Genomic DNA, 26,452 nt, shown 5'->3' with positions numbered 1-26,452 from the left:
AACCCCATAAAAATTACAATAAAATAGTACACAAAAAATATAAAATTGGGCTTGAATAATACAAGAAAGATTGCTGAAAACACTAACAAAGAAATTACATTATATAGTTAATTATCTTTAGTTCGTTCAAGTGCCGTTGACAGAGAAAGTAAGACATCGTAATAATCAAAGGAAATGTTCAGTTTCAATGAAATGTGGAATTACTCTCATTATGATCTTCAATTAGTGAATCGGTGAAATTGCATTTAGTTTGATGACCTCATGTTAACTAAATTACTTAGCAAATTAAGGATTTCCAACATATTTTTCTTTTGGACAATGCTTTCAGTAGTTTATACTCGATTAGTTTAAACAGGGATGTCCAAAGTAATGGTCGTCCCTGGTTTAAAAATACCGGGTAGATAGGTTCATAGATATGAGATAAAACTATTTTGGGGAAATGAACATTACGTTTGCTTCGAAACACAATTTTGTTAAAGTACACGCAATTAAATTTACAATTTTGATGCAAATGGTCTCATGACAGATTATTACGTTTTTCATGTAAATCCTTTGTTTTTATGCATCGGGCGTGTGCGCTCTCGGAAAGAAACCATTTTGTATGCGTTTCCTTGTCACGCGGTATGCAAATACCAAACAATTATAAGGGAAGAAAAATCAATTGTTTGTCGGAATCACAGTGGTTGGTCAGGAGTGGTGTCCACGTTATAACGCGACCTGTTTTCTAGGAAACTGTTTACGCAGACGCATCGAAATTTCATGCAGGGTTCTGTACTCCCTAACTAGCAAACAACGAAACATATTTAATTATGCAAATAGGTCACGCGGTTAGCATGTATGCGGGTGAGTTAATGATCGCAAACTAGAATCGCTTACACAGCGAATTAGGGTTATCCGTTGCCGCTGTTCTGCTATTACTGGCAGGTTCAGTCAGTTGAGAGGCGGCTCAAGGTGACATTTTCACCCGGGCGAGGTGGATTTTGCCCCATCCCCACCCCACTTTTCACTCCAAATAGAAACCTTGACCATATTACATGTTTTCGGTTTAAAATAAGAATAATAATAGCCTCATTTTAAAATACTTTAAGCATTACTGTTAAAAAAATAAGTTTATTGTAAGTGTGCATGTATGTAATATATACATAATTACATCAAAATATCAGTAATCTCTTAACTAAAATTGCTGCACGAATTTGCAATGTATGTATTATGTTATGAAACAGTAAATTCAAAATTTTCAAAATTCGTCCTTGGAGGGATAGTAGTAGCAGGAGACAAAGGTTATAACTCGGACTCGACTTGCACTCGGACATTTTGAATTTGTAATCACGAGTAATTTAGGGATAATAAACCTTTTCGAGCAGGTCTCATCTCCAGGAAGCTATCAACTTGGTCAAGCCCCGGCACCTAGCGACCTGTTGCGTGAGATGAGTCAAGGCAAATGGACACTAAACCTTTTCCTACTCCCACAAAAATAGGCAATAGTTAGGCTGGAGAGTTCAAATGAACCAACCGATCTCTAACTACGCACTTATTAAGTTCAAGACAATGTCCAGCCATGAGTAATTTATATAAATTCGTTGAGTAATTCTTTATGCATGCCTAACAATTGACTATAGGCTTGAACTTGTTTAATGAAGAAAACCACTTATATTTGTTCCTTTTCATCTATTATCTACTTTTCATACATTGCTTTTATCTTTTCTACACTTTTCTATCATACTCTTTACTTTCACTAAATCGATACTTATACTCCAACAATTTATTTATATTCATTTACCTTGTGCTGCCATCTATGAAAAACTCAATATGCTGACCAAGGCAGTAATTTATTTTATTATAAAACATAAACTAAACGTAACGTTTCAACCTTCTAGCAAGGTCTTCTTCAGACTCTACTCTACAGTACATTTGTACTTGGTGCAGAGTCTGAAGAAGACCTTGCTAGAAGGTTGAAACGTTACGTTTAGTTTGTTTTATAATAAAATAAATGTCCGCCTTGGTCAGCATATTGAGTTTTTTATATCATGGAAACAAGCTTAATGGTGTTATAAATGTCATCTATGTTTCTTTTCCGAAACTCAATCCTTTCTATCTCGTATAATTGTTTTCAATGTGAAATATGACTTGTAACAACTCTTTTTGAAACAAATAGACACGCTTGTGCAATCAAAATTAAGTTTTTGTTATTATTGTTGTTCATTAACCTGTCGGCTTCATCGATTACCTCCCAAGTTATCCCAATTCACCCAAGTTATCATATTGCTTCAATACTGAAGTTACACGGGAGGTTACGAAAGTAGCCTGGGCGATTGAGGACTGGAGGAGTAACAACATCTAGTCCGGCATGAGTATAAATGCGAAGTCCGGAAGGACATCGCTCTCATTCGCTCACAGTTTTACTTAGACACTTCGTCGATACACTTGGCGCGGGATAACGAAGGACAAGTTGGTCAGAGTCGAAGTACGGACTCTGACACGTTATGGACACAGCATACATCTTTATCTACGAAAGGACTCTATAGGAACTTCGGGCAGGTATGATAGTGTGGAGAGAGCATTCTCACTCAGTTATAGCTCATCTTTTCCTTCATGACCGGGGCGGGTCCTTTTTGCAATTGTTATAAACCGTAAACCTCTCGCTTTATGATTTGATACATCCCGGTGACTCTTTATTCGAGTCACACTTCAATATATATATATATTTGTGTTGGGGGAGTGTATATATATATATATATACACACACAATGCCATAAAACTAAAACAGTGAGATAAAATTAGGTTTTTCTTTCCAAACTGAACTTTGATCAAGGCGTTACCCCTAATCAGAGGGTCTGCGCACGCCTATGCCCCCAGTAAATGCTCACATACTACTTTTCAGCCCAAAAAATTACCTCGCCCTCTTATATACTGGCGTGAGCAGGTTAGGTAGGTCAGGCTTTCTGATCCTAGTTGACAGTTGGTCATGTGGTGCAGTGAACGGCGGGGCTTCAATTCCACGTCTATGTTTTGTAATGGTCGGATTGACCATTACTGGTTTTGGTATATTGTATTAATTAATTGCTGGCCAGCTACAAGGTGTAGGGTTAAGTAATATGTTTCCATGAGTGTACTTTTATGTTATTATTGCATGTAAGTGTATGTGCTTATTGGGTTGTGCTTTACTGGATATTAAGATTCCCCTGTTTTTTATCTCCCCGGTTGGGGGAGCTAGCTAGCTGTCTTACAAAAGACCGTTGTCAGTGAAATTTTTCCAACGCTACGGGGTCCACGTCCACGGACGTTTACCCCGACTATAAAAAAGGCCAGTGGGCTTTAGCAAAAAAACAGTGTTTCCCCATTGATCGACGAAGAGGAACGTCTCCTCAAGTTTAGTCCACTTTTGGTGGCTAGACTTAATATAATAATGTAGCATTTGGTGTAAGCCAACCCCTGTTGCTGTCCCAAGTCCCCTTTTAGAAAAAGCTTTGAATATGTGGATATTTCCGTATTGAATAACACTGTACAACAAATTTGAGGTCATGTTCTGTCCTTTAGTTAAAAACAGGTGATATTGACTAAATTGGAGGTGCTAAATCGATATGTAAAATCCGTTTTCTCCTAACACGTACCATTTTTATTGTACAGTCACATGACATTTTGTTACACAGACATTAGACAGGTAAATCAATGTATACAAACAAAAGAATAAAAAATGTCTACGAAAATGTCCTTTGGTTGAAAACATGTGAGTTTAAATAAGTTAAAGGTACTAAATCGATATGCGAAGTCAGTTTTCTTACAAGACATACCATTTGTATTGTACAGTCACATGACATTTTGTTGCACAGACATTAGACAAAGCAAAGACAGTACAAACTTCTACGGAAATGATAATTGTGATCTTCTTCTCTTGTATCTATCTGAAGAAGTCTCTCTGATGATAGACCAGCAATATTCAGCAAGCATACTGCTGTTCCATCGTCCACTGAACCGCTTTTCAAGTATTGCAATGTCCTGGTGGAACCGTTCCCCATGTTCATCACTAACAGCCCCTACATTTTGTGGAAAGATGTCTAAATGAGAATCCAAAAAATGAAATTTCAGGGACATGTGTCATCCTATGATTTGGAAGCAGTGCACCATATCACTAACAATAGTCTCATAATTTGTTTCTTTAGTATTACCGAGGAAATTAGAACAGACTAACTTGAATGCTTGCCATGCTGCCTTTTCTATGTCCGACAGTGTACATTCAAACTCACTATCCTGCATGACAGTTCTTATTTGTGCACCAATGAACACACCTTTGTTTATATTAGAGTCACTTAGGCTTGGGAATTTTGTCTTCAGGTGCTTGAAAGCTGGCCCATCTCTATTTAATACTTTGACGAAGATTTTCATGAAACCTAGTTTGATGTGTAATGGGGGAAGAAAAACATCTTTAGGGTCCACGAGTTGTTGATGTGAAATGTTCTTGATTCCTGGTACGTATTCCTGTTGTGGTGGCCACATTTTCCGCACGTAATGGTTAACTCGGTCCCGGCTGTCCCATTCACACAGAAAGCAACAAAATTTGGTGTACCCTTGTTTCGTGCCAGTAAGGATTCCAATTACTTTCAGGTCTCCACAGATTCGCCACTTGAATGTATTATATTCAATGTACTGCAATATGTCACACATTAACTCATATGTTTCCTTTTTGTGAACAGCATACGCCACTGGCACGGATGGATAAGCATTACCAATATGGAGCATTTGATTTGATTTGATTTAGTTTATTTTACTTCGCCTTTTGTGCCTCTTGGCTAATTTGCGAAGATGGGGATGAGTGATGAAATTGATGAATGGACATTCACAAACAACCAAGCCCGACCGGGATTCGAACCCGGGACCCTTGGCGTCGCAGCGCGATGTGCTAACCACTCGGCCACAGGGTCGGGCACCAATATGGAGCAGTACTGCCTTCAGACTTATCATACACGAATCAATGAACAATCGCCATTCTGCTGGAATGTATTCATGGCCCAACTCCTGAAATAAAGCATTAATATTGTTACAAAACGCAATTCCTCCAGTCTCCGAAAAGCAAGATGAAAAGTTACTCTGTCGCGTACAAAACGTGCTGATTTTGACTTTTTTAGATTCCATTCTTGAAGTCGAGAGCCCAAGATTTCTGCTTTTGTTTTCGATAGGTTTAAGTCCCGTACCAGATTGTTTAACTCTTCTTGAATGATGAGATGTGGTGCACTTGAGAGAGTTGGTGGCGTGAAGTCGACGTCCTCGTTGCCTGAACTTCCTTCTTCAATTGATGTATCAAATGTACAATTTTTGGGAGCTTTCGGCACAGGTAGCTCTTCACTATGAGGCACTGGGTGCCTTGCTGATTCCAAATTAGGATATCGGATGTGATGTTTTGATTTTGAAGAGAAACCCATTACATCTGTCAAACAAAAGTAACAGTCACTTACGTGGTCTTTGGGCTCCCTCCAAACCATTGGTACGGCAAATTTTAGTCCACTTCGCTTTCCTTGCATCCAATTTCGCAAGTTCCTGGAACAAGAATTGAAGCCGATATGTGGTGCCCATTGCTTATCTTGATCGCCTACTCGGCATCCAAAATAAAGTTCATATGCTTTTTTGACAACAGGGGTAAGGCTACGTCTTTGACTTTTCAACGTCAGTTCACTACATATATAACAAAATGAATCAGGGTTCTTACACTGACGGGACATCGTGATCTACTGAATGAAGTCTCCTTTTCATACACACCTCACTAACAGAAACCCGCCACAAACGTTAAAACTTAACACAAACACCTGCAATTGCAAAGCACAACCTTCACGTTGGATAGGACAAAACAGATGGCAGTGCTTGTTCGTCAGTGGTGCCAGCACAGTGATTGTTATGTAACAAATTTATCACTAGATGATCCAGCAAAACGTTTCTTTTTGTAACAATGCGAACTGATAGCGATATCATTTTTATCAAGCGCTGGAAAAAAACAGTTAAAAACAGTTAAAGGAATTTATAATTGTTTAAACGTAATTAATAGACATACTGTATAAAAATGGCGTTTTTAAAAAAACTGTACGTGATACGAAGAAATTAATTGCAGATTCGTGTTTTGCATGCAAAAATACATTAGAAAAACATATTTTTAAGCTAAGGACAAATTTCGTGTTGTACAGTGTAATTGATGCCTGAAAGAAAGAGTGAAGGCGTAAGGAAACGCATTGTAATGAACGGAATATCATTTAATCTGAGGGTAGGCCCGCAGAGATAGTTATGCTAACTCTGCGGTAAAGGAAGTGCCGATGGTGTAAGCCATAGGTGCGCAATTATGTTGATTTGGAGAGTTGTTAATTTTGTCTATGCAAGAAACACATGGAAACGCTATGTAAATATGTATATATATATAACAACGTATAATAAACTAATATAATCCTGCTAGAAATGTTATGATTCCAAGAATTACGGTACTGTCCATTTTAAACCAGGTGTTTATTCACTTGCTGTACATGTGTAACGAACCAGGGACTAAAAAATATAAATTATTATATGAAACCCCCCTTTTGTAATTCCGGCGCAAATATAATCTGCTCGCTTGGCACCCAGGGTGAGGTGAAAGGAGAGATTTTAAGGATTAAGGCAGGAAGTAATCCAGAGGGCCGGATTAAAACTAGGGACTGGGGGCTCGTGCTTTCACAGTTTGCAGGCCCCGGAAAAGGCATAGCAACAATTTTATTGGAAAACATTTGCAGAACTGTCAATTCGATCGCTTTATCCATTGTCAAAGAAGCGTCAGGCGTCATGTGGACACCATAGCGGATATTTTGTGCGCTATCGCTTGCTCGTGACTCTTGTATAAGTGAAGCATTCTTCCGGAATTTCAATTCCATTGGAAGCTCGTAAATAATTGCCATTGTGTCAGAGTTACATTGTAGATAGGACAAAAATCACAACAAAAAATAGTTACACAACCATTCGTTGACAATACAATTTTGGATCGGAGCCAGGTAATCTCGAAATGACATCCAATAACTTAATTTCTTAATTACTAACGGCATAATTCTTGTGGAATTGCCCCTCTGCTGGCAACAAAAAGTGTTATTCCATAAGTGCATATAAAAGCATATTTCCAAACCAAGCTTATGTAGATTTTGGTTTTGATAGAGACATTTAAACCAGAACTTCTGATGAAGTGATTAAGAAGATGCCCTGCTTGTTCGGCGTGGCTATCGCTACGAAGCCAGTGGTTAGAGGTCCGAATCGGATTGTTTTCTTTCATCTGTATCGTGTATTCATCATTCATTTTCATCGTTGTGATAGATGTAAAATTAACCAAAAAGGCAAGTACGAAGGACGCAATTAATTGGTCAAAGATTTGTCAAAGTTGAACTACTCCACAGTGGTCCAGAACCAGAACTGGGGTTTGTGTAATGTGGTATTTACCTCGCACGAGGAATCGAACCCGGGAAAGCTATAGCGTAAACTATTGCTTTATGGAAGAGGGGCTACCAACTTGAATTGCAATCTCAAGTAAGTGATGTTCATCTATCACTATCCAATCTCAAACAAATGAACGCCGACCTTCGTGGCGGAGTGGTTAGCACGCTAGAGGTCCCTGGTTCGAATCCCAGCCTGGGCATGGGTGTTCTTTGCGAGTTCATCGATTTGATCATCACTCATCCTCATCGTCGCGATTAGCCAAAAGTGTCTCAAAACGACGTAAAATATTCTAATGCAATCGAAAAAATCAACCAGAAAAAGCCTCCCCGATGATGTAGGAAAAATACTGTCGCCTATTAATCAAGTGTTACTGAGTTCGATACCCGGTTCGCAACCTACTTTGTACTGTAGGTCCAGTCCCGATTAGCCTATCTGGGCATGAAAGTGCACTTAATATGAACAGGATTTTTTTCCAGGGAGTGGCAAGCAAGGTAATTTTCTTCCATGGGGAAGAAGCAAAGGATTCAATTTTTGTTCCATAATAGTGATGCCCCCTCAAAAAACACTGTTTCAGTCTGAAATTATGATGTTCCTTCAACGCACTTATAATAATTAACATAAATTACTGTGACTGAAATGAAATTACGCGTGAAATATATAATTTTTAATTCGACACTCATTTTCCTGGGGGGTGGAGGTGGCCCCCCTTCCGAACGTGCACGAGTATTGACGAGACTTCGACAAAGGAACAAATGCTAGTTTTCGTCTTTTCTTTTTATCTTTCTGATGACGTAATCGGCCAAGAACAGTGCATCTGTGCTGCCTTGACGCGCGAAGCCGTTCGGATACTGCCCCCGCTCTCCAAGGGGTTTGGAGACTTGGCTCAGGTACGGCGGTTGACAAAAGCCGGTCGATACTGCGGCAATCATGCTTTCGGACTCGCTAATTTGTATCGCTGTTTGCTGGAGCTTTTTCCGGTCCCATAGCTATAGCAGGCTACCGCCGACTTGACTACGGGACGTTTATTGGCAGGCTGATGAATGGACAACGAGCGTTTAAACAATTTGCTCTTTGTGTTTCTGGCCTTTGTTATAGACCGTTTCCTGTTTTGATGTTTCATAAATTAGCTTTTAGAGTAATAAGCGGTATCCTTGCGTGAGGATGTATGTTATCGACCATCAATATCTCGTGACGTGTAGATCGGAAGGTCGGCAGTATAATTGCTGCATAAATTATGCTTCCGTGACCGAGCACGTTCGGTGTTGGAGTCAGGATCTCGTCTCCGCGGCGGAGTGGTTAGCGTAGAGCGATAAGACGTCAGAGGTCCCGGGTTCGAATCCCGCCCTGGATACGTTCTTTGTGAGTGTCTCCTCATCTTCGCGATTAGTAAAAAGTGGCAGAAATGCGAAGTAAAATAAACCAAATCAATAGTCTCCGTAAGTTCTGGGTTCGAACCCCGATCAAAATGAGTGTTCTGTTGTGCTTGGTTTTAGCCTATTCTTATTACGCTTCAAGTGGGGAGAGCCTCGGCGGGTTTAGGAAATCTACAAGGGTGGCGGAATGGTCATCGAAGCGTTATAGATTCGTCTTTTAGTAGTCAATCCTCGAAGTGGAAATTCCTAGCTGGAATGGAAATTCCTTGCTGAGTTTGGGGAAAGGTGGGGATGCTTGTATCACACACACACACGTTTATCTGTGCTTGAATGGATCAGCATGGACACAATGCAGTAGGTAAGGGGATTTTAAGCTTTATGAAAACTTTCTGAACGTGAGGGTTGGCATCCCCGCGTCCACCTACTTCGGGCATTGGCAATATTTTATCACTCTTTCACCCTACGTTCTAAAAGAAAATGTGTTTCCAAAAGGGGCCTTGAACCCCACCACCACCACACGGACACTTGGATGCATCATTGGGAGAGAGGAAATTATATTTATTTGCCTTTAAAGCTTTATGCAATTGGGAGGAGGGCAAAGCATCCATTAATTTTACTCTGTTCACCATCCACTGCAAGAACGAAGTCAGTGTAAACACGAGCACGTGACGTGAAAGAGAAATCCTATTGCTTAACTCTAATAGTAATCGTTTCGCATGAATATAGTCTCGACGTAAGCCGTAGCAGTCAAATAAGCAACTGTATCGAAGTTGTTTTATGAATTGTGCCCCTGTAGTCAGCACATCTGTTGACGAAAATAGGCAAGCTCAAGATTCACGTGATTTTGTTTACATTTACTTCGGTCTTACGGTGGACAGAGATTAGTCATCTCGGTTACCCAGTGAACATATTTGCAAACACTTCAGGAAAAGATATGAAAGAAGGCATAGAGAGAAAGTTTCTGCACTTACCGTCACTCCAGCGGGCAGGAATCGGTCCAGGTTGGCCACGGGGATGATGAAGCAGTCTCTGTTGAGGGTTGCAAGGGTCACAGGCTCCTCGGGGGTCTTGGCCTGCGGGGTCCCAGCCATGGGGACGTTGGTTGTGTATCCGGATTCCGCCCTGAAGCTCACCTGCTTGGCGTAGCGAGGGTCCTCGGTTTCCGGCAGCGGTTTCTTCCTCCGTGCATCGGCCTTTCCTCCGGAACCCCACTTCATCAGGCTGATGGAACTCCGCTTCGGCTCGTCCTCGGAAAACATCGGGTCTCCCTTCCCTGGGGGATTCATAAAGATGTGCGTTCGGTAATGCTGTTCTGCCATAACCGTGTATCCAGACTCCCGGCTTCTCTTCCCGTGCGAGGGTGGTTTTTTAGTAAACCCAGAACTGAAGGTTCGTTCCTTCTCTGTACGGAAATTTTTGCGAAACATTAGATTCATTGCGGAAAAGTTGTAAAAAAAGAAGACTTAACCAAAAACAAACAAGCAAACAAATGCACCAAAAAAGAGCGACAGGTGAGAAAATCAGGTCAGCGAGACGTCTACCTGGACGGTAGGACTTGGTAACACTGCCTGCTTTGCCCTGAGAAACAAAATCGGGATCTGGCCGAAGGTATTTTTAGAGGACTCACCAACGCAATTGCTAAGGTTGGCCAACTTGTGCCAACATTTCCCCCCCTTTCTGCCTTTGCTGTTTTTTTCGTCAAGGATGACGCGTTGTTGCACTTACGATCCTGTGACACGATAATAAACATTAAGGTTTCGAACAAGGAAAGTACGAACTGAAAACAACCAAACGATACTGCTTGGGTACAATGCCAAAACAAAATCGTTTTCTTTCTCTTTTGTTGAAAGAATTGGCATTGAAACTGCAAAGACATGTTCTATTTGGACTGAACGAACACCCAGAACACGGTAAACCGTACATATAATTTATCATTGTTTAAGTTGGACACCTGGTAAAATTGAAATTATAATTTCCTGGCAAACTATGTTTGTCATTTTACAATTGCCTGAAGCTTGTTTCTTCTGGTTTGTTTATTGTTCGCTGAATGGTTATACAAGCTTAGTAAAACACAGTAACTGTTGAGCTGCATAATTGTAAGCTTTCAATATCTAACATTTATTGTTCTACAAAATCTAGAAAAGTTTTTAATACCCTATCAGAATGAAAAGTTCTGAACAAGCAGATGCCGTAAGATGTAATTATGCTTCTTGGAAGATCAATTAACTGCAGAATCACTTCATTTCGGTGATTTTTTGGAACTGCAATAATTGTTTGTATATCGTAAATTATTTATATATTTTGACATTGTGCTTGAGCTTTTCAAGGCCTCAAAGTAAAAAGTTGTTTCTTAATTAGGTGAGCGAGTGAATTTTCTTGTTTTGTTTATGTGTGAGTGCCGTTTCCTTGACTACTATTTGATTGTTTCCCCTTTCTATTGTTGTCCTGATTTTTTTTCCTCTGCTAATGTCGCTCGAAGTTAAAAATTAATTAGGTGAATATGAGCTGCAATAATATAAAACAAGTTCGATTAACTTGCTAATTACTTATACGAGTAATTACTCGTGCAATGCAAGTTAAACATGTTATTATCCGAATTAAAATAGCTTAATAAAAAATTCAATTAATACGTCACCTGTGCTAAAAATCAAAACCAAAGATATTACAAGATACGCAAGAGAGTAACATAGAGTAGTTTAAAGTTTAACAGTGCCATCTTTTGTATTGTAATGCTAAAACTCGCTGGCTCTGTGGGTAACGTGTGAAGTGATGGACTTTCGATCTCGACACGGAAGTCACCGGGTTTGAGTTTCGACCTGCGCATGGGTATTCTTTGAGTGTGAACCTTCATAAATTTCATCCAATCATAACTTACTCTTATTTTTGCGATTAAACAAAAGTAGAAGTAAAGTGACGTAAAATAACGAAATACAAATAATATTTAAATAATGCATGTCGTAACAGGCCGTGAGGGGCAGGGCCTACGGATTACATGCCTCATTAGAGGTTTCCGTGACCGGGTTATGCTACGTACTTGTTCGTAGCTCCACCGGTCCCATACACAGGCCGAAATCTGAGGACAAGTTGTTAACGCTTCCTATTCATCCGTGTGGATGTAGATGTGTCAAATTACAGAATCAAATTCACATTATTGACAATACTCATTTCCAAACACGGGTATAAAAGTTTACAGTAGAATTTTGATGCGTTTTAAAATATTCTCTTCAAGACTTTTTATCAATATTATCGTAAGATCAAAATCTTTATACTTACTCGTAAGAGAGGGCAACCATGTAGCCTACCTATATATATTGTCCGAATATGTGGTGTGTGTGGGCGCAAATGTGAGGATAAATACCCAAATGCAGATCCATAAATGCAATAAAACATAATTCATGGAAACCTATGGTGAATTTTGACAATAAAGTAACAGAAAAGTTGATATGATTCACGACGACAAACATCGGCCAGGAAACTGTAATTTTACAATTGCAATAAACAAGGTTAATTTAATAATTAGAGACATGCTGAAACTTGGAAATGTAACCTATTTTGGTTCTTTGTGGCACTTAACTATTTTCTTTACAAGCTGTGTGCAGAATTTAAACATGTTTGTACACAGGAACAATTTGGCAGGCGCTAAATCCTCTACATAGGCAAATGTGCACTGAAGATGAAAATTAAATTAGTTCCGAAGAACATGGCAATACAAAATCTGTGTAATCTGAAATCGCCAATATTTCTATATTTTTAAAAGTGCTGCGCTTTGGAGGTAGCAGGAAGAACTTGTGCTGGTGGAATCGCTATTTGTGTAATAATTTACTTAATGTTCAAGCAGCATGTCTTTCTGTTGTTCATTTTCAAAAATTTGAAAGTAGCCTAATATAAATTCTCGTTTGATTGTAACACTTCATAATTAACCAGACTTGTTTTCGCGCCAGCACACGTAACGTACAGTACCATCTGATAGCTTTAAGCATATTTTGCTGGTAATGAGAAACGGCTTGTATTCTTATTCGTAAGTAAGCTAGCTTCGTGAAGTTTCTTGACACGTGACTGTGCAGGAGCAGAACTAGAAAATCGTGTGTTTGACTTTTGCGGGTATAGGCAACATAACAATGGCATACTGGTCCATAGCGTAAGTATATTTTTAATATATTTTAGCATTGTTTTGTAGGAGTTATTAAGAAATAGTTATATTCTGTACTTTTGAACAATTTGCAACGTAAAAATTGTATTGTGCAACGTTTTATGGTTTTTCTAAATGCTATTTACGCACAAACAAGCGTATGATTCTTATTAACAGCACCTTTTTACTTCTAAACTCAACGTGCCTTGTTGTGTATCTTATGTGAGGAGAATTGTGATTGCAATGGATAGCGATTAGAACGATACCATATGCATGATTCAAATACAGGTCAGTAGGCTACAGGGGGGTGAAGCCTAGAGCAACATGCAGAGAAGACCTCATATGTAGTAGTAATGAAAATGATTATACAAAATTCTGTAAACTCAGAAAATGCCAGTTTGTATTGCTAATAACGAAAACATATCTAGGAAGCAGTAATACACCTAATTTAATACTTGCTGAAGCATATGGAAATAACTAATACTCGCACGTCAATTTCCTAGTTGTAAGAATTTGTTTTATTGTACATGGCTACAAGTTCTTTATTTATAACTTTATTAAGAAGTATGGCTAGCTTAATTATAAGATGGATTTCAAGTTGGTCACATATCAAAGCACGTTTTCCCATTTTATTATGTATAGGGATGTTTGACTTCTGTTTTCGCATCCGTATTTGCTTGAGGTAGATGTTTCATAACCCAATGAGCACAAAGTGAGTTTTTATTACTATTCATATGTGCCGACAATTAAGAAATTAAAGTGTGGATTGATATTCATGTTATGTTACTGATTTTCATGTTACTATTTTTCTCATAATTCTGGAAGATCTTATAAGCTCTGGAATGAAATTACATTCTTGCGCACAAAGTATATTTTCACACCGTGATAGATATCCAATAATAGTGTATAAGTATAATACACTAATTTTATTAATATCTAACTTTTTGAGTCTAAAATGTTGAAGCAACTGTAACACGTTCTCTACCTGACACGTATTTTCCCTATCATTTACTATAAACCCTCTATCGGCAACCACATAATGACGACAATTGTTTCCCTTGCATATACTGGTTTGCATAACATTTAAAATGTATATCCACTATAAACTAGAAGATTTGGTAGTAAGAAGTTTAGAAAGACTTGTTTTAATTTCATTGGACTGAAGTTGTAGTTCTAACTTTTATTCTTACCATCGAAATGCGTCTGCGGGAACGGAATCCGATACCCTTAGATTACAAGACTACAGCGTACTTGTGGAAACCAAGGTGTTTCACTATGTTAATTCGCGTGCTATATACAGAGCAAAAAAAGTGCATATCTGAGAAACCAGCCTTATAAGTAGTATATCTTGCTCTTTCCATTGCGTTACGGACAAAAGGCGGATGAAACATGCAATACTGCATGGTATTCATATTACAACCCTCTGATCACATTAATAAAATAGTTTGCCACGCTCCCGATAAAAGAAAATGGAATCTGCAACACTACGATGCCACCAAAGGCTTCTGATTGGTCGACGATGCTCCGTGCACGTACTGTTAAAAAATTTCCTTAGTGCACAGGCAATCCTGAGAGAGAGAGGATTGCTCCAACATATCATCCTGAGTTAAGTATAAAGAATTTCAAACTTTACGTGAGATAACCTTACTATTGTGTATGCATAAAAGAAATTACCGGTGTAGTTTAATCATTTAAGTCTTAAATACTTAAATTTACTCAAGACTTAGTTTTGCTATGGATAATTCACGTAGGAAATACAGGTGAATTGTAATTTGTGGATGAAGCAACAATTATGTTGTCTGTTATTAATGTACGGCCAGGTTATTTCCAACCTCCATTCGCATAAGAGCTTGGTCATATTTCAAGAGCATGCTCGTCTGATTGGCTAATTCGAGCGCCTGCTGTGACGCGTAGGAAAGGCCAAGCAAATTACCAATCACGTCGCCTACTTCCTCAGTGACGCAACAGCCTGTGCGAAAGGGAAGAGTTCACACCGAAAACTACAACGACTCTGGTATAAGTTGTGGATTTATACAAGGTTATTCAATTACTTTAGTTTCTCTCCTTTATAATAAGAAGGGGAGGTATTCTCCGGAGCTTCAGCCCTGGACGCAGTTCTTGCAACCGTCTCTTGGAGGCGCCACTTTCATTTGCACCGTCTGGACCGGGTTGGTGAGCGTTTAGTTGAATAAACAACTCCGACCTGCACATTTTGAGTGCTACTGAAGCAAGTGTCCGCACTTTCTTCCTCATGCATAATGGCTGGGATTGAAGCAACGAAGTCACGTCGGTCGAAAACAGTGGTCCTGAACCTTCGTGAGACCGTGACCCGGTAAATTCATTTATAAAAAGTCGATACCCTGATCCCAAGAATTTTACGCGTCAAGATCATTCTATTTTATTTTTTTTAACTTTTGTACGTTAATTAGTATGTATGTACCGTTGAAATTAATAAATAAATTATGGCATAAAGAGTAATTAGTTCGATTAGATCTAGGCTTGTGTATCGCTGTCGGCCGATACCAGTGGTGACGGTATCGAAAATATCGGTTTTTAATCATTCGCGGGGTCCGCAAAAAGCGCTATGCGACACTTTCTCGAAATCCATTATTTAAGTGTTTGAGATTTTCTTTTGTCTTGGCATCTTTTCTGCTCTTGTAATTGTTTTTTTTTTTAAAGCATGAAAAGAATAATGCAAACTCTTATCACAGGCTCGGCGACCGAGCGCGTTAAGCGTTTGGGTGTCATTTGTTAGCGCCCCTTAATCAGTTTCATGTAATCATCACTCACCATCTTCGCGATTAGCCAAATGAAGCTGAAAAGCGAGGTAGAAGAAGCAAAATAAGCTATGCTAAGCAAGTATGTAAGTAAGCTTATGGTTACGTGGTAGAAAAGTCTCCACAACTTTAACTTTGCCATGGGAAATAAGACCAAATAAATACTCCATATTAGAAATGTTCGGAACAAAAAAGCTTTTTTGAAAATACCTATCTCATTTCTATCCATTCACCCTAAAAAAATGGGCGAGTTTTTCGGAATATTCTAAAATGTCAAACTCTTTTCCACATAGTACACCCTGTAGTGTATTTTGCAGACTAACGAGGTTCTGGCGTCTGTACCCACAGACGCAGTATATTACTCTTTTGGGGTCCATGTGTGTTTTTGATTGCCCTTTCATCAGTTTCATCTTATCACCACCTGATTGCGCAGTGGTAGCGTCGTCGCCTTGTAATCAAGGGGTTCCTGGTTCGATACCCGGTGGAGGCACATTGTGATTCGGATCCCACTTCAAACTGTAGGTCCGCCCCAATTAGTCTTACTCTGCATAAAGTGGACTTAAAATACCAACTCAATCAATCAATCAATTTTATCAAAGCGAAGTAAATAATAAATCAATCAACTTTTGACGGGTGGCTTTGTGTTATTCATTTCTATTGTATTAGCCTCTGACAGACGAACTGGGTGTGTTGGGGTTGGGGGGTGAGTCGTTTTAGAGATACTCGCATATGAAATTATTCCCCGTTATACCGAGTGATCAAAAAGTCACGCAACCCATGTAACATTTGTTTGAATCTGTGTTACCTGGGCGCATCATTACGAAGCCACTATGGCCGCCCAGGTCTCCTGATCTCACTCCGCCGGACTTTTTTCTCTGGGGATTTCTGAAGTCGGCGGCCTACGTAACGCATCCACACACTTTGGATGAACTGAAGACGAATATTGAACGTACTGTGGACAACATTTCATGTGATGCACTCCAGAGGGTCTTCAGGAACATCATCAAAAGGGTGCACATGTGTGAGGAACTGGATGGTGGCCATTTCCAACATCTTTTATAGTCCCTTCATGGGTTGCGTGACTTTTTGATCACTCTGTATTACTATGCACGTCTTGAAACGAAAGGTTTTGCCTTGTCATGGAAGTTAAACAGCTTAGCCGTACGAATTGAAATGTTTTTGCTGTTTCTTAATATAAGCCAACGCAACGCAGAAATAAAATCCGCAAAGCTGCGCGCCTCTCTTGTCCCTAACAGTCTGTCCTGTCTCCAGCTCGGGACAAGATCCTCCGTCATAAATAATTAGTGCGGTCTCTCCCTCAAAAGCGGCCGACAGGTTCGTTCTGGATAATTTAAACGCGCCGGGATAAGTCTCAAGACTTTAGAATCCTTATAAACGCATCGGAGATCTGAAGTCCCTCCTGTCGCGTTTCAATGATTTCAGTTACCTTCATATCGAAGTGGCGAGATTAGTGTGTGTCTTCGTACATTAAGGCGAAGAGTGATAATTTCACACCAGGTACGTATGAATTTATTTCAGTATCGTCCGAATGGGTACTGCTACTAAAAAAAATCCCGGTAAACAAGAGAGTATGAATTTCTCCCCATGTTGCAAATGGACGCGATTTTTAAAGTTGACTTGCTGATTACCCGGCGTTGCCCGGGTGTTATGTAACTAATTTTATTTACAGGTATTTAACCCACCCCTCCACACAAGATATTACCCTCGTGGCAAGCTTGATTAAATGTCATCATGAATGTCACCAATTAGCTTAGCGACTCCGAAAACTATGGATTCGACACGAATGTAGGTCATTTTTGACATTTTATTTTTCACCATCTCTCTTTAAACTGTAGGTCCAGTTCCGATTAGCCTATCTGTGCGTAAAGTGGGCTTTAAACAAAAATTCAACACAAGAATTAGTTATATCAATTTGACTAGGTGACATGCTAGAAAGATACAATTTTTTATAATGAATATAGATTCAAATGTTGGGGCCTCCCCGAAAGCGCAGTGGGTCCCGGGTTCGATACCAAGTGGAGGCACATAGTGGTTCGGATCTCACTTTAAACTGTAGGCCCAGTCCCGATTAGCCTTACTGTGCATAAAGTGGACTTAAAACACCAACTCAATCAATCAAGCAATCCTATCAAGATTCGAATGCCAATTAATTATCCTCATTAGCAACTCTTTACAAATTTATAACTAATGAAACTTGATGTGCCAATGCGCTCGTCGCGGTGACGTAGCGAATGCGCATTCAACTTGTTTCAATCTGCTCTGATCGTAAGTTTTACTAACCTAATCTGTGTTAAGGTTATTCAGTTCCTCTTTCTCGCTAGGTTAGTGTTGTTTCCTTCCACATAAATCCCATTTCTATTTTTTTTAGTCTATTCGTTTTCCCATTCTACGAATCGAAGCACTACTGGGAGGCTGGATCCATCGATTCGGTGGATAACACGGTCGTATCGGCTTGTTCCCAATTCCCTGGACGGGAGTTCGAAATCGGAGAACGCAGCTTCGATATCTCAATCAATATTTATCTTACGCTGCAACGCGAATCTGAATCGGTTTACTGCAATGAACTATATTAGATAAAACCCTACACTCTCGGTTTTCTGTTCCAAAGTACACTTATGTAGGTATGTATGTCGTCCGCTGATCATCAGGGGAATAAGGCACTTCGAGTTTGTTCACTGTACAGGGTTATCCATTTGGGTATGGATAAAATAAAACATAAATATGATAGTAGGGAAATTTTCGTGTTGGCGTTTTCGTGCGTGAAACATGGAAGTTTTGCTGTAGTGTGTTGGCAACAATGAAGTTTGAACTTATTCGTTATTGTTAGCGTGTGGTGTGCAGTGAGTCGCAATAAAGTGTATGAATCATTTTTCTTTTCTGAGAACACAATACGTCATATTTCTTACTTAGACATGTTGCAGTTGTTTCTACTGCCCTAACTCCAACAACACAACAACTTGAACATTGTGTTCCAATTAGATGGTGCACCCCCTCACAAGTGGTTCATGGTTTTCTTGACCAACATTTCAATCGTCGTTGGTGTGGCCGTTGGGGCCAATTGCTTGGCCTCCCAACTCCTCAGATTTAACCCCTCCAGACTTCTTCGTCTGGGGTTTCGTTAAAGAGTAAAGATACTGTCTATTCACAAAAACCCACAGACATTGATGATTTGAAACTCAAAATCACACAGGCTTTCGACAGAATCATCCCAGAGATGTTACACAAGACATGGAATGAATTGAATCACCGTTATGAGTTGTGTAGAGTTCGCAATTGAGGAAATGTAGAAAACTAAAAAGTGTACCAAACTGTCAGTAGTACGCGTATAAAAATAAAAACTCCCACCTTTCAGTCTTTTGTATACAATATTTCAGGTTTACATTTGACCAAAAAAATTTCACATCCATTTTATTTTATCCATACCCAAACGGATCACGCTGGTTATCTTCATTGTACTGCAGATTCAAGAAGACACGAAAGTATATCTTTGTTAGTCACCTTGTTTGTTGAAGTAACTATTGTGCTTCAGACCGAAACGACACGCGAAAGGCGACCCTAAAAAATAAATGCAACCTTTCTCGCCGAAGCGACATTACGGGTTGCACGTGTGTCGCATGTTGCTTTGGACTGAAAGCTCCCTTAAGAATTAAATTAAACTGCGCTCTTTTGTGCACATTACAAACTATGAGAACTGTCTTCGCGTTTGATTTGTCGTTTTAAGTTCACTTTATGCACAGTAAGGCTAATCGGGACTGGACCTACAGTTTAAAGTGGGATCCGAACAACTTGTGCCTCCGCCGGGTATCGAACCCGGGACCCCTTGATTACAAGGCGAAGACGCTACCACTGCGCCATCAGGGAGGCCCCGGTCTATTTCTGTCACGTTTTATTCATTTGGTTCCTACTCTTTTCACGTGCAGTCACGGACACTTCTGGGTTGTAACAATCCCATTAACTTTCAATGTTACCGTTTCAACCCAGAAGTGTCCACGACTGTGCATTCCAATGGCATTTCTTTGATGCTTGCTTCACCACTCTTTTTACGTTTTATGTCGGGGTTGAGTGCCGGGCTACGAAACGTATATGAAGTGGAACAAGTGTATGTGAGAGAAAGAATTCATGCTTCTCGACGATCGTCATCTCAGCTGCCCATTTTCACACGCTGTGAATCCACGCACCCACCAGAAACGAAAGATCTCTCTTCAGGCGTTCAAGTGCCAGTTCCCCAGAATGCCAAAGGCTGATACGAGTAGTTGTCTGGCTGAGAATGGCAACCCGATCGTTCGGGTGCCGGAATACCTCCGGCGAAATCGCATCCGTCAATTCGAACCTAATGCATCGAGATATTTTCTTTCCCTGCCCCTTTTTACGCCGGTTCTTGAGAGCGTTATTCTCCTTTCCTCCTCGGAAAATGTTCTTCGATTCATCGAGAACAGAAGTATCGGTGCTTTTTGCAGAGTTATGTCTTCGATATATCATTTCTGGAAACTTGGGGAAACTGTCAGATTGATTGAGAGGGGGGATTCCGATCATCTGTCTCGTAGACGGCTATGAACCGTCATATCCAGGGACTGAAGTCAGTAAACATGTTCGACTTCGTGGGATATAGTGTCAAATAACTGACATCACGATATTGTGCTATTTCTTTGGTAATGCCATACGAGCTCCACGTGGTATCGGTGATGCTTCACGGATAGTCTTGTCACTTTTCTTTCTGGGTAAACCATCATGGTTCTTTTGGAGAACACTCGACTCGTTGTTGCATCATAATATATTGCATTTTGCCATTGCTTCGTTGTAAATCGTCCACATATTTTATCCTGGATATATATACTCACTATCCCGGGAATCTCTGAAGCGAGGCCACGCATGGCGGTAGAGAAGTGGGAGAAAGCTAGTGGGCGTGGCGAAGCAGAGACTTGCTTTCTTGCGCTTGCTCCAGAGATTGCCGGGACAGAGTATAGTTTTGGTGTTCTTGCGAGATATACCATCTCTGAACCTTTACCGGGATCTTCCTTGTTGCTTAAGGCACTCTCACCTTTGGCGCATGCGGTCCCCGGATGGAACCCCAAAATTGCTGTCTTGACTCAACATCGTGAGAACAAGCGAACTCCGGTCCCGAAAACCAGAAAACAGCAACGATGGGACTCGATGCCCTGAACACCTGTTAAAAACAGATTGGGAGGCATTAGCGCTCGAAGAGTTGGTGCCTAGAAGTTTAGTAGTATTTTAAAATATATATCGTCCGGATGTTTTATGGGATTTTAGGTTTAATCATCGCGGCATGTTTTCTGAATGTATCGTCGCTGTGTTTTCAATTAATGTTTTTTTGAGCTTGTGCCGACTCGATGTTTGTACGGAATATACGGATATATCATCTCGGCGTTTTCCCGCATACCGTATTTTTTGTACAATGAGAGAGACTTTTTCTTTGAAAAATGCTGTTTAAAATTCTACTGCGTCCTATCTTTGGAAGGCGTGCCAGTGCATGCTGAAGTGAAGCTATGCAAGATCCGTTTTCCACCCCCAGTGTGAGATTATAAGGGAAAATCCCCTTTAAGGAATGTTGTAGGCTTTTTGTAAGTTCTTGTCGTACCCTCAATTCGTTTCTTCCGTGTTCAGTTACCGTTACAGGTGTACCGTTAATGTACGGTAATCACCAGCCTCCGTGGCGGAGTGGTTATCGCAGCGCGCTATGACACCAGAGGTCCATGGTTCTAATCCCGGCCTGGGCATGAGTGTTCTTTGTGAGTGTCTCTTCATGAATTTCATATCATCACTCATCCTCATCTTTGCGATTAGTGAAAAGTGGCAGAAATGCGAAATAAAATTAACCAAATCAATCAAGAAATGTGTACGGTGGCCAGCGATCAAGCTTTCAGCTCTAGAGTAAATCTATATACAAAACCGCCTGCACACAAGATATTCTCATTTAGTGCCGCATTTAAATTGCAAGTTGTGCAACAATACGGACCAAGAGCACCGTAAGAAGGCAGAAAAAAAACTTGCGGCCACCCGCTGCTGAGAAAATAATGGGTATTTCTTATACCCGTGTTATGTAATCTAATTTTTCATCCTAAAATTAAGATGCATATTATGATCCGAAACATACGTTGTATCGTCGCAGTATTTTTACGGGTTGTATGGATATACCGTCTCGTTCTTCCTGGATGTGTCGTCGCGCCATTTTCCAGAGAGATACGTCGGATAGCTGCTTTGGGGGGGGGGGGGTGTCGTTTAGGAGTTCCGAGATATGTCCTCTCGATTTTATGGAGAAGGGTGTAAACCTACTCGGTATTTCGTGACAAATTGAATCTATGTTGTTCCGTGAAAAAATCACCTCTGTATTGTTTCACGATACACGTGTACTTAATTTTTTTCGAGAGCGTTTCTCGACAAATCGTCTCTGGGTTGCTTAGCGACATCTTTTAGACTTTCCTTCATGATAAATTTCCTGGACGTTGCTTCATGATGCTTGCGTGCATAAAACGAAAAGGGGGCTAGTTTCTTAAAAGGGAATTAAATAATATTGCAAGAAAAGTATGTAATACTGACGAAGACAGATTATAGGCAGAAGATTTCTACGCTGGCCTGTGTAATAATTACTAATCTCCATGAGTCTGCGAGGCAAGACTTTGGCCTGATTAACATTGTTTTCATAGCATGTTATTCTTTGTCTTTCTAGTTTCGCCATTTTCATTTCTCTTTGGAATGTCTCTGGAATGCAAACTTTGAAGATGGATGACCGCAATTAAGAAAGTTCCAAGGATTGAGAAGAAAAGACGATTTGTCCTTTTCTACTCTTCTCGTCTTTTTATTCTTTCTCCCATGCTCTCTCTTTTTTCAAACCAGGATTAGATTATGCAAATAATATCCTGGAAGAGAACACACAGGGAAAAAAGGCTTTCTACTGGAGCAGAAGGAAGTTCACAATGAGGGCTCTGTTGGCCAGACTGAATCAACACGATTATGAAACGTCAACATGTCATTCAATTGTAGAATAACAGAAAAGGGGATAATATAATAAATTAAAACTAAAAAATATTTTCAGACTATTTCCAACTGGTACAATAGAACTAAAAAGTATTGACAAATCACAGCTGGTTGACTCGATCATGTCATTTTGTCACTCGTCGTCGCAGTGGGTCTCGGGTTCGATACCTGTACGGGGGTCACATCCTGGTTTGAATCCCATTGTAAACTCCAGTCCCCATTAAACTATCTGTGCATAAAGTGAACTTAAAATAAAGTATTGAAGATGCTTTTATTTTTTAGCTGTCCAATAGGGCAGTATTAATCTAATTGAAGCTTTATTGCTGGTTTTAAACTTTCAAAATGGTTACAGTGACCACCCCTTCCCCTCGTCCCTTTATCAACCCATGGACATCCCTAAGGGTGCCGCCTAGAAAATGAATGTCAAACCTAAAGCTTATATTTCACACGTATAATTTCATTTCAGTCCACAGTAATTTATATTAATTATTATGAGGACATTGCAAGAACATGGTAACTTCAAATTGAAGGAATGTTTCTTTTTTAAGCGGCCACTATAATTGTGGGGGGAAATATGCCCCCTTTGGCCCCCTTTGAGATTCGAGTACTTTGCCTGTCGCTCCCTGGAAAAAAAATGACGTAGGGTGACGCATGGTCGGCGCGTCATGTCCCATCGCTGCTGTAATTTTTGGCCGGATCCCATTGCGTCAAGTAGCTCTCTAATCATTCTCAAGATAAAAGGACCGGCTCCCGTGGCGGAGTGGTTAGCACATCGCGCTACGACGCCAGGGGTCCCGGGTTGGAATCCTGGCCTGGACATGGATGTTTGTGAGTGTCCATTCATCAATTTCATCATATCGTCACTCATCCCTATCTTCGCAAATTAGCCAAAAGTGGCACAAGAAGCGAAGTAACATAAAGCAAATCAAGATAAAAGGCAATTTTTATTTTCCACGAGAATCTAATTCTGGACAAAAATGCGAGAACACTAACCATTCCTTTCCTCGAACATCTCCTGTGATATTTCTTACTAGAAGTAATTATTTTTATGTATTTCCCCACGCTCTCGCTCTCTCTCTCTCTCTCTCTTTCCCCTACCGAAAAGCCAATAGCATCGCCCTCGAATAAGAGACCTATCATTGGTGTCCGAAATAGTTTGCTCAAGAGAATCAACTTGGCCCTGGTTCGAATCCCGGCTTGAGCATGAATGTTATTTGTGAGTGTCTCTTCATCGATTCATCATATTACTCAACTGGGGTGTAAGGGGTACCTTCCACGTAGGCGCCCAAAAGTCAACCTCACTTCCACGTAGTGCACCCTGGACTAAAGACTAACGAGGCTCTGGCGACTGGCACTATGGCCAGTATAATTTTGTGTGTGTTGTCCTGTTTTTTTGTCTTTGTGTGTGCTGAGTGCCCATTTACAGTCTCAGCTTTTAACAGAAGTCAGAACATTTTAAGATTTTTAGTTATGCAACGTTCGAGTTATTTGTAATGATAAGGGGCTGGCCCCCGTATAATGTGACGGGAGCAAAATAGCCTAAGTGCTGACGCTCCCAAAAAATTAACTTCAAATTCAAAATTCAAATATTACTCAACTTCATCGACGCGATTAGCCAAAAGTGACAGAAAAGCGACGTAAAATAACGATTGGATTGGATTGATTTGTTGTTTTAAGTCCACTTTATGCACAGTAAGGCTAATCGGGACTGGACCTACAGTTTAAAGTGGGATCCGAACCACTATGTGCCTCCACCGGGAATCGAACCCGGGATCCCTTGGTTACAAGGCGACGACGCTACCACTACGCCATCGGGGAGGACGTAAAATAACGAAATCAATCATAAAAAGAATAATTTCAATCCCAATAATAAGGACATTCTAAAATAATGGATAGTATTAGTATTTGAATGGCATGTTTCAACAAATATAACAAACGTTTTAATTTTTCATTTTTGTTGTTTTACCTTACTTTCCTAACACTTTAATTAATCGGGACGAATAGGATGAGTGATGATCAGATGAAATAGGTGATAGGACAAACACAAAAGAACGAATAGTTGGGATAGATCGGTCTAATGAGAGAGAAAACTATGCTGATATGTTTTTACTGTCATCGTCAGGAGAATCACTTCCCAAAGAAATAGCTTACACAGGTTCTAATCTGTGTTGAACCCATCACGTACATATTCAGAAGACAACCTGGAGAGGAAACCAGGCAAAGTTATGCAACCTAATAACCGGAATCACTGGATATTTCATCCTTAATTCCCTTTATACGCACGTCAGGTCCGTGGCAGTTAAGTGACGCGTTCTTACGTCATTAGAATCAAACTTGCACTTCCTCTTCCTCTCGGCAGGAAGATTATTCGGTGAAGAGAACGAAGAAACTTGAACGTACAATTAACTTCCGCGCTGCGTTGTGTAGAGTGCTTGTTCATACCAACTGAGTTGAGTGAACATTTCTCCATAAAGCATGCAGGATTGTAAATAGAAAATGTTTAATTCATACAATCCTGTAGGCAACGACCACACGGACCACTACTTCAAAGAGATTGTGAAATTCATTGCATTGTAAACAGTATCTTCTATTATTTTATTATTTATATATTATCTAATTATATGTATGTATGTGTTGTTTGTACCGGCATAACTCTCGAACTCCTGGAGCGATTTCAACCAAACTTGGAACACTTATCATTGCAACCTGGAAAGAAATACTGTGGAGGTAAGACACCCCTGGCACCCCTAGGGGTGGGGGTGGGAGGGGGTGACATGTAGAAATAATCGAAAACAACCGATGTTAGTGTGGAATCCATCGTTTTCGAGGTCTCTAAGATGAATAGTGACTCCGAATGCCGTTAAACTCCAAGTTCCTCACCTATCGGGATGGGGGTGAGAGAGGGTGAAAATTAAAATTTAAAAAATGACCTAGATTATTGTCGAATGCATAGTTTTCGGAGTCGCTAAGCTAATTGGTGACATTCACGATGACCAAACTTGGTACACATATGACTTACAACCTTGAAAGAAATACTGTGCGGGTAAGACACCCCTAGGGGTGGGGTGGGAAGGGGGTGACATGTAAAAATAATCTAAAACGACCGATATTACGATATTAGTGAGGAATCCATAGTTGACGGGGTCGCTAAGATGAATAGTGACTCTCCCAATGCCGTTCAACTCCAAGACACCCCTGACACCCCTAGGGGTGAGGGTGGGAAAGGGGTGACGTAAAACGACCGATATTAGTGTGGAATCCATAGTTTTTCGGGGTCGCTAAGATGAATAGTGACAGTCCCAATGCCGTTCAATTTATCTATTCTTGCTCCTGGAGGTGGAACTAAAAAAGTTGTTCATAATCAAGTTTTTACTTAAAGTTATATTATAGTGAATTTGTAAAAGATATTACTTTATAATTTGTATACTGTACTTATACTTTTAAATACCTGTAACTAAAATTAGTTACATTTTACACTATAGTTAGAATTCATTATTTTCCTGTCTAATACAAGATTGGGATAAATAAATACCCGGGCAACGCCGGGTGATCAGCTAGTTTTAAATAATTCCAATTCCGGTCCAGGAGAGAAAATCAGGAAGCGTGAATGGGTTCTGGACCGTAAAGAACTTTTTTATGTTTAAAGTATTTCAATTCGGTCCAGGAACTTTTTTCCCGATCAATTTAAATACGGTCCAGGAACCTTTTTTCAATGTAACAATACGCAA

The 26,452-nt window shown here is 40.1% G+C and overlaps 1 protein-coding gene across 2 annotated transcripts in view; it reads right to left on the bottom strand.

Annotated features, from left to right (window-relative positions):
* LOC145985430 (uncharacterized) overlaps window positions 1-26,452 on the bottom strand; it is a 153,205-nt gene that overhangs the window by 108,867 nt on the left and 17,886 nt on the right. The window contains exon 2 of one of the 2 annotated variants that reach the window (XM_083119455.1): window positions 9,776-10,206. In XM_083119455.1, coding sequence (XP_082975581.1) covers window positions 9,776-10,206 — 431 coding nt within the window. The remainder of the gene's footprint in view (window positions 1-9,775; window positions 10,207-26,452) is intronic. The other variant, XM_083119456.1, reaches the window with a different exon arrangement.

This window comes from Lepisma saccharinum, chromosome 3 (genome assembly GCF_977018435.1).
Source record: "Lepisma saccharinum chromosome 3, izLepSacc3.1, whole genome shotgun sequence".
Lineage (NCBI taxonomy): Eukaryota > Metazoa > Arthropoda > Insecta > Zygentoma > Lepismatidae > Lepisma > Lepisma saccharinum.
This window is presented reverse-complemented; position numbering and strand designations above follow the sequence as displayed.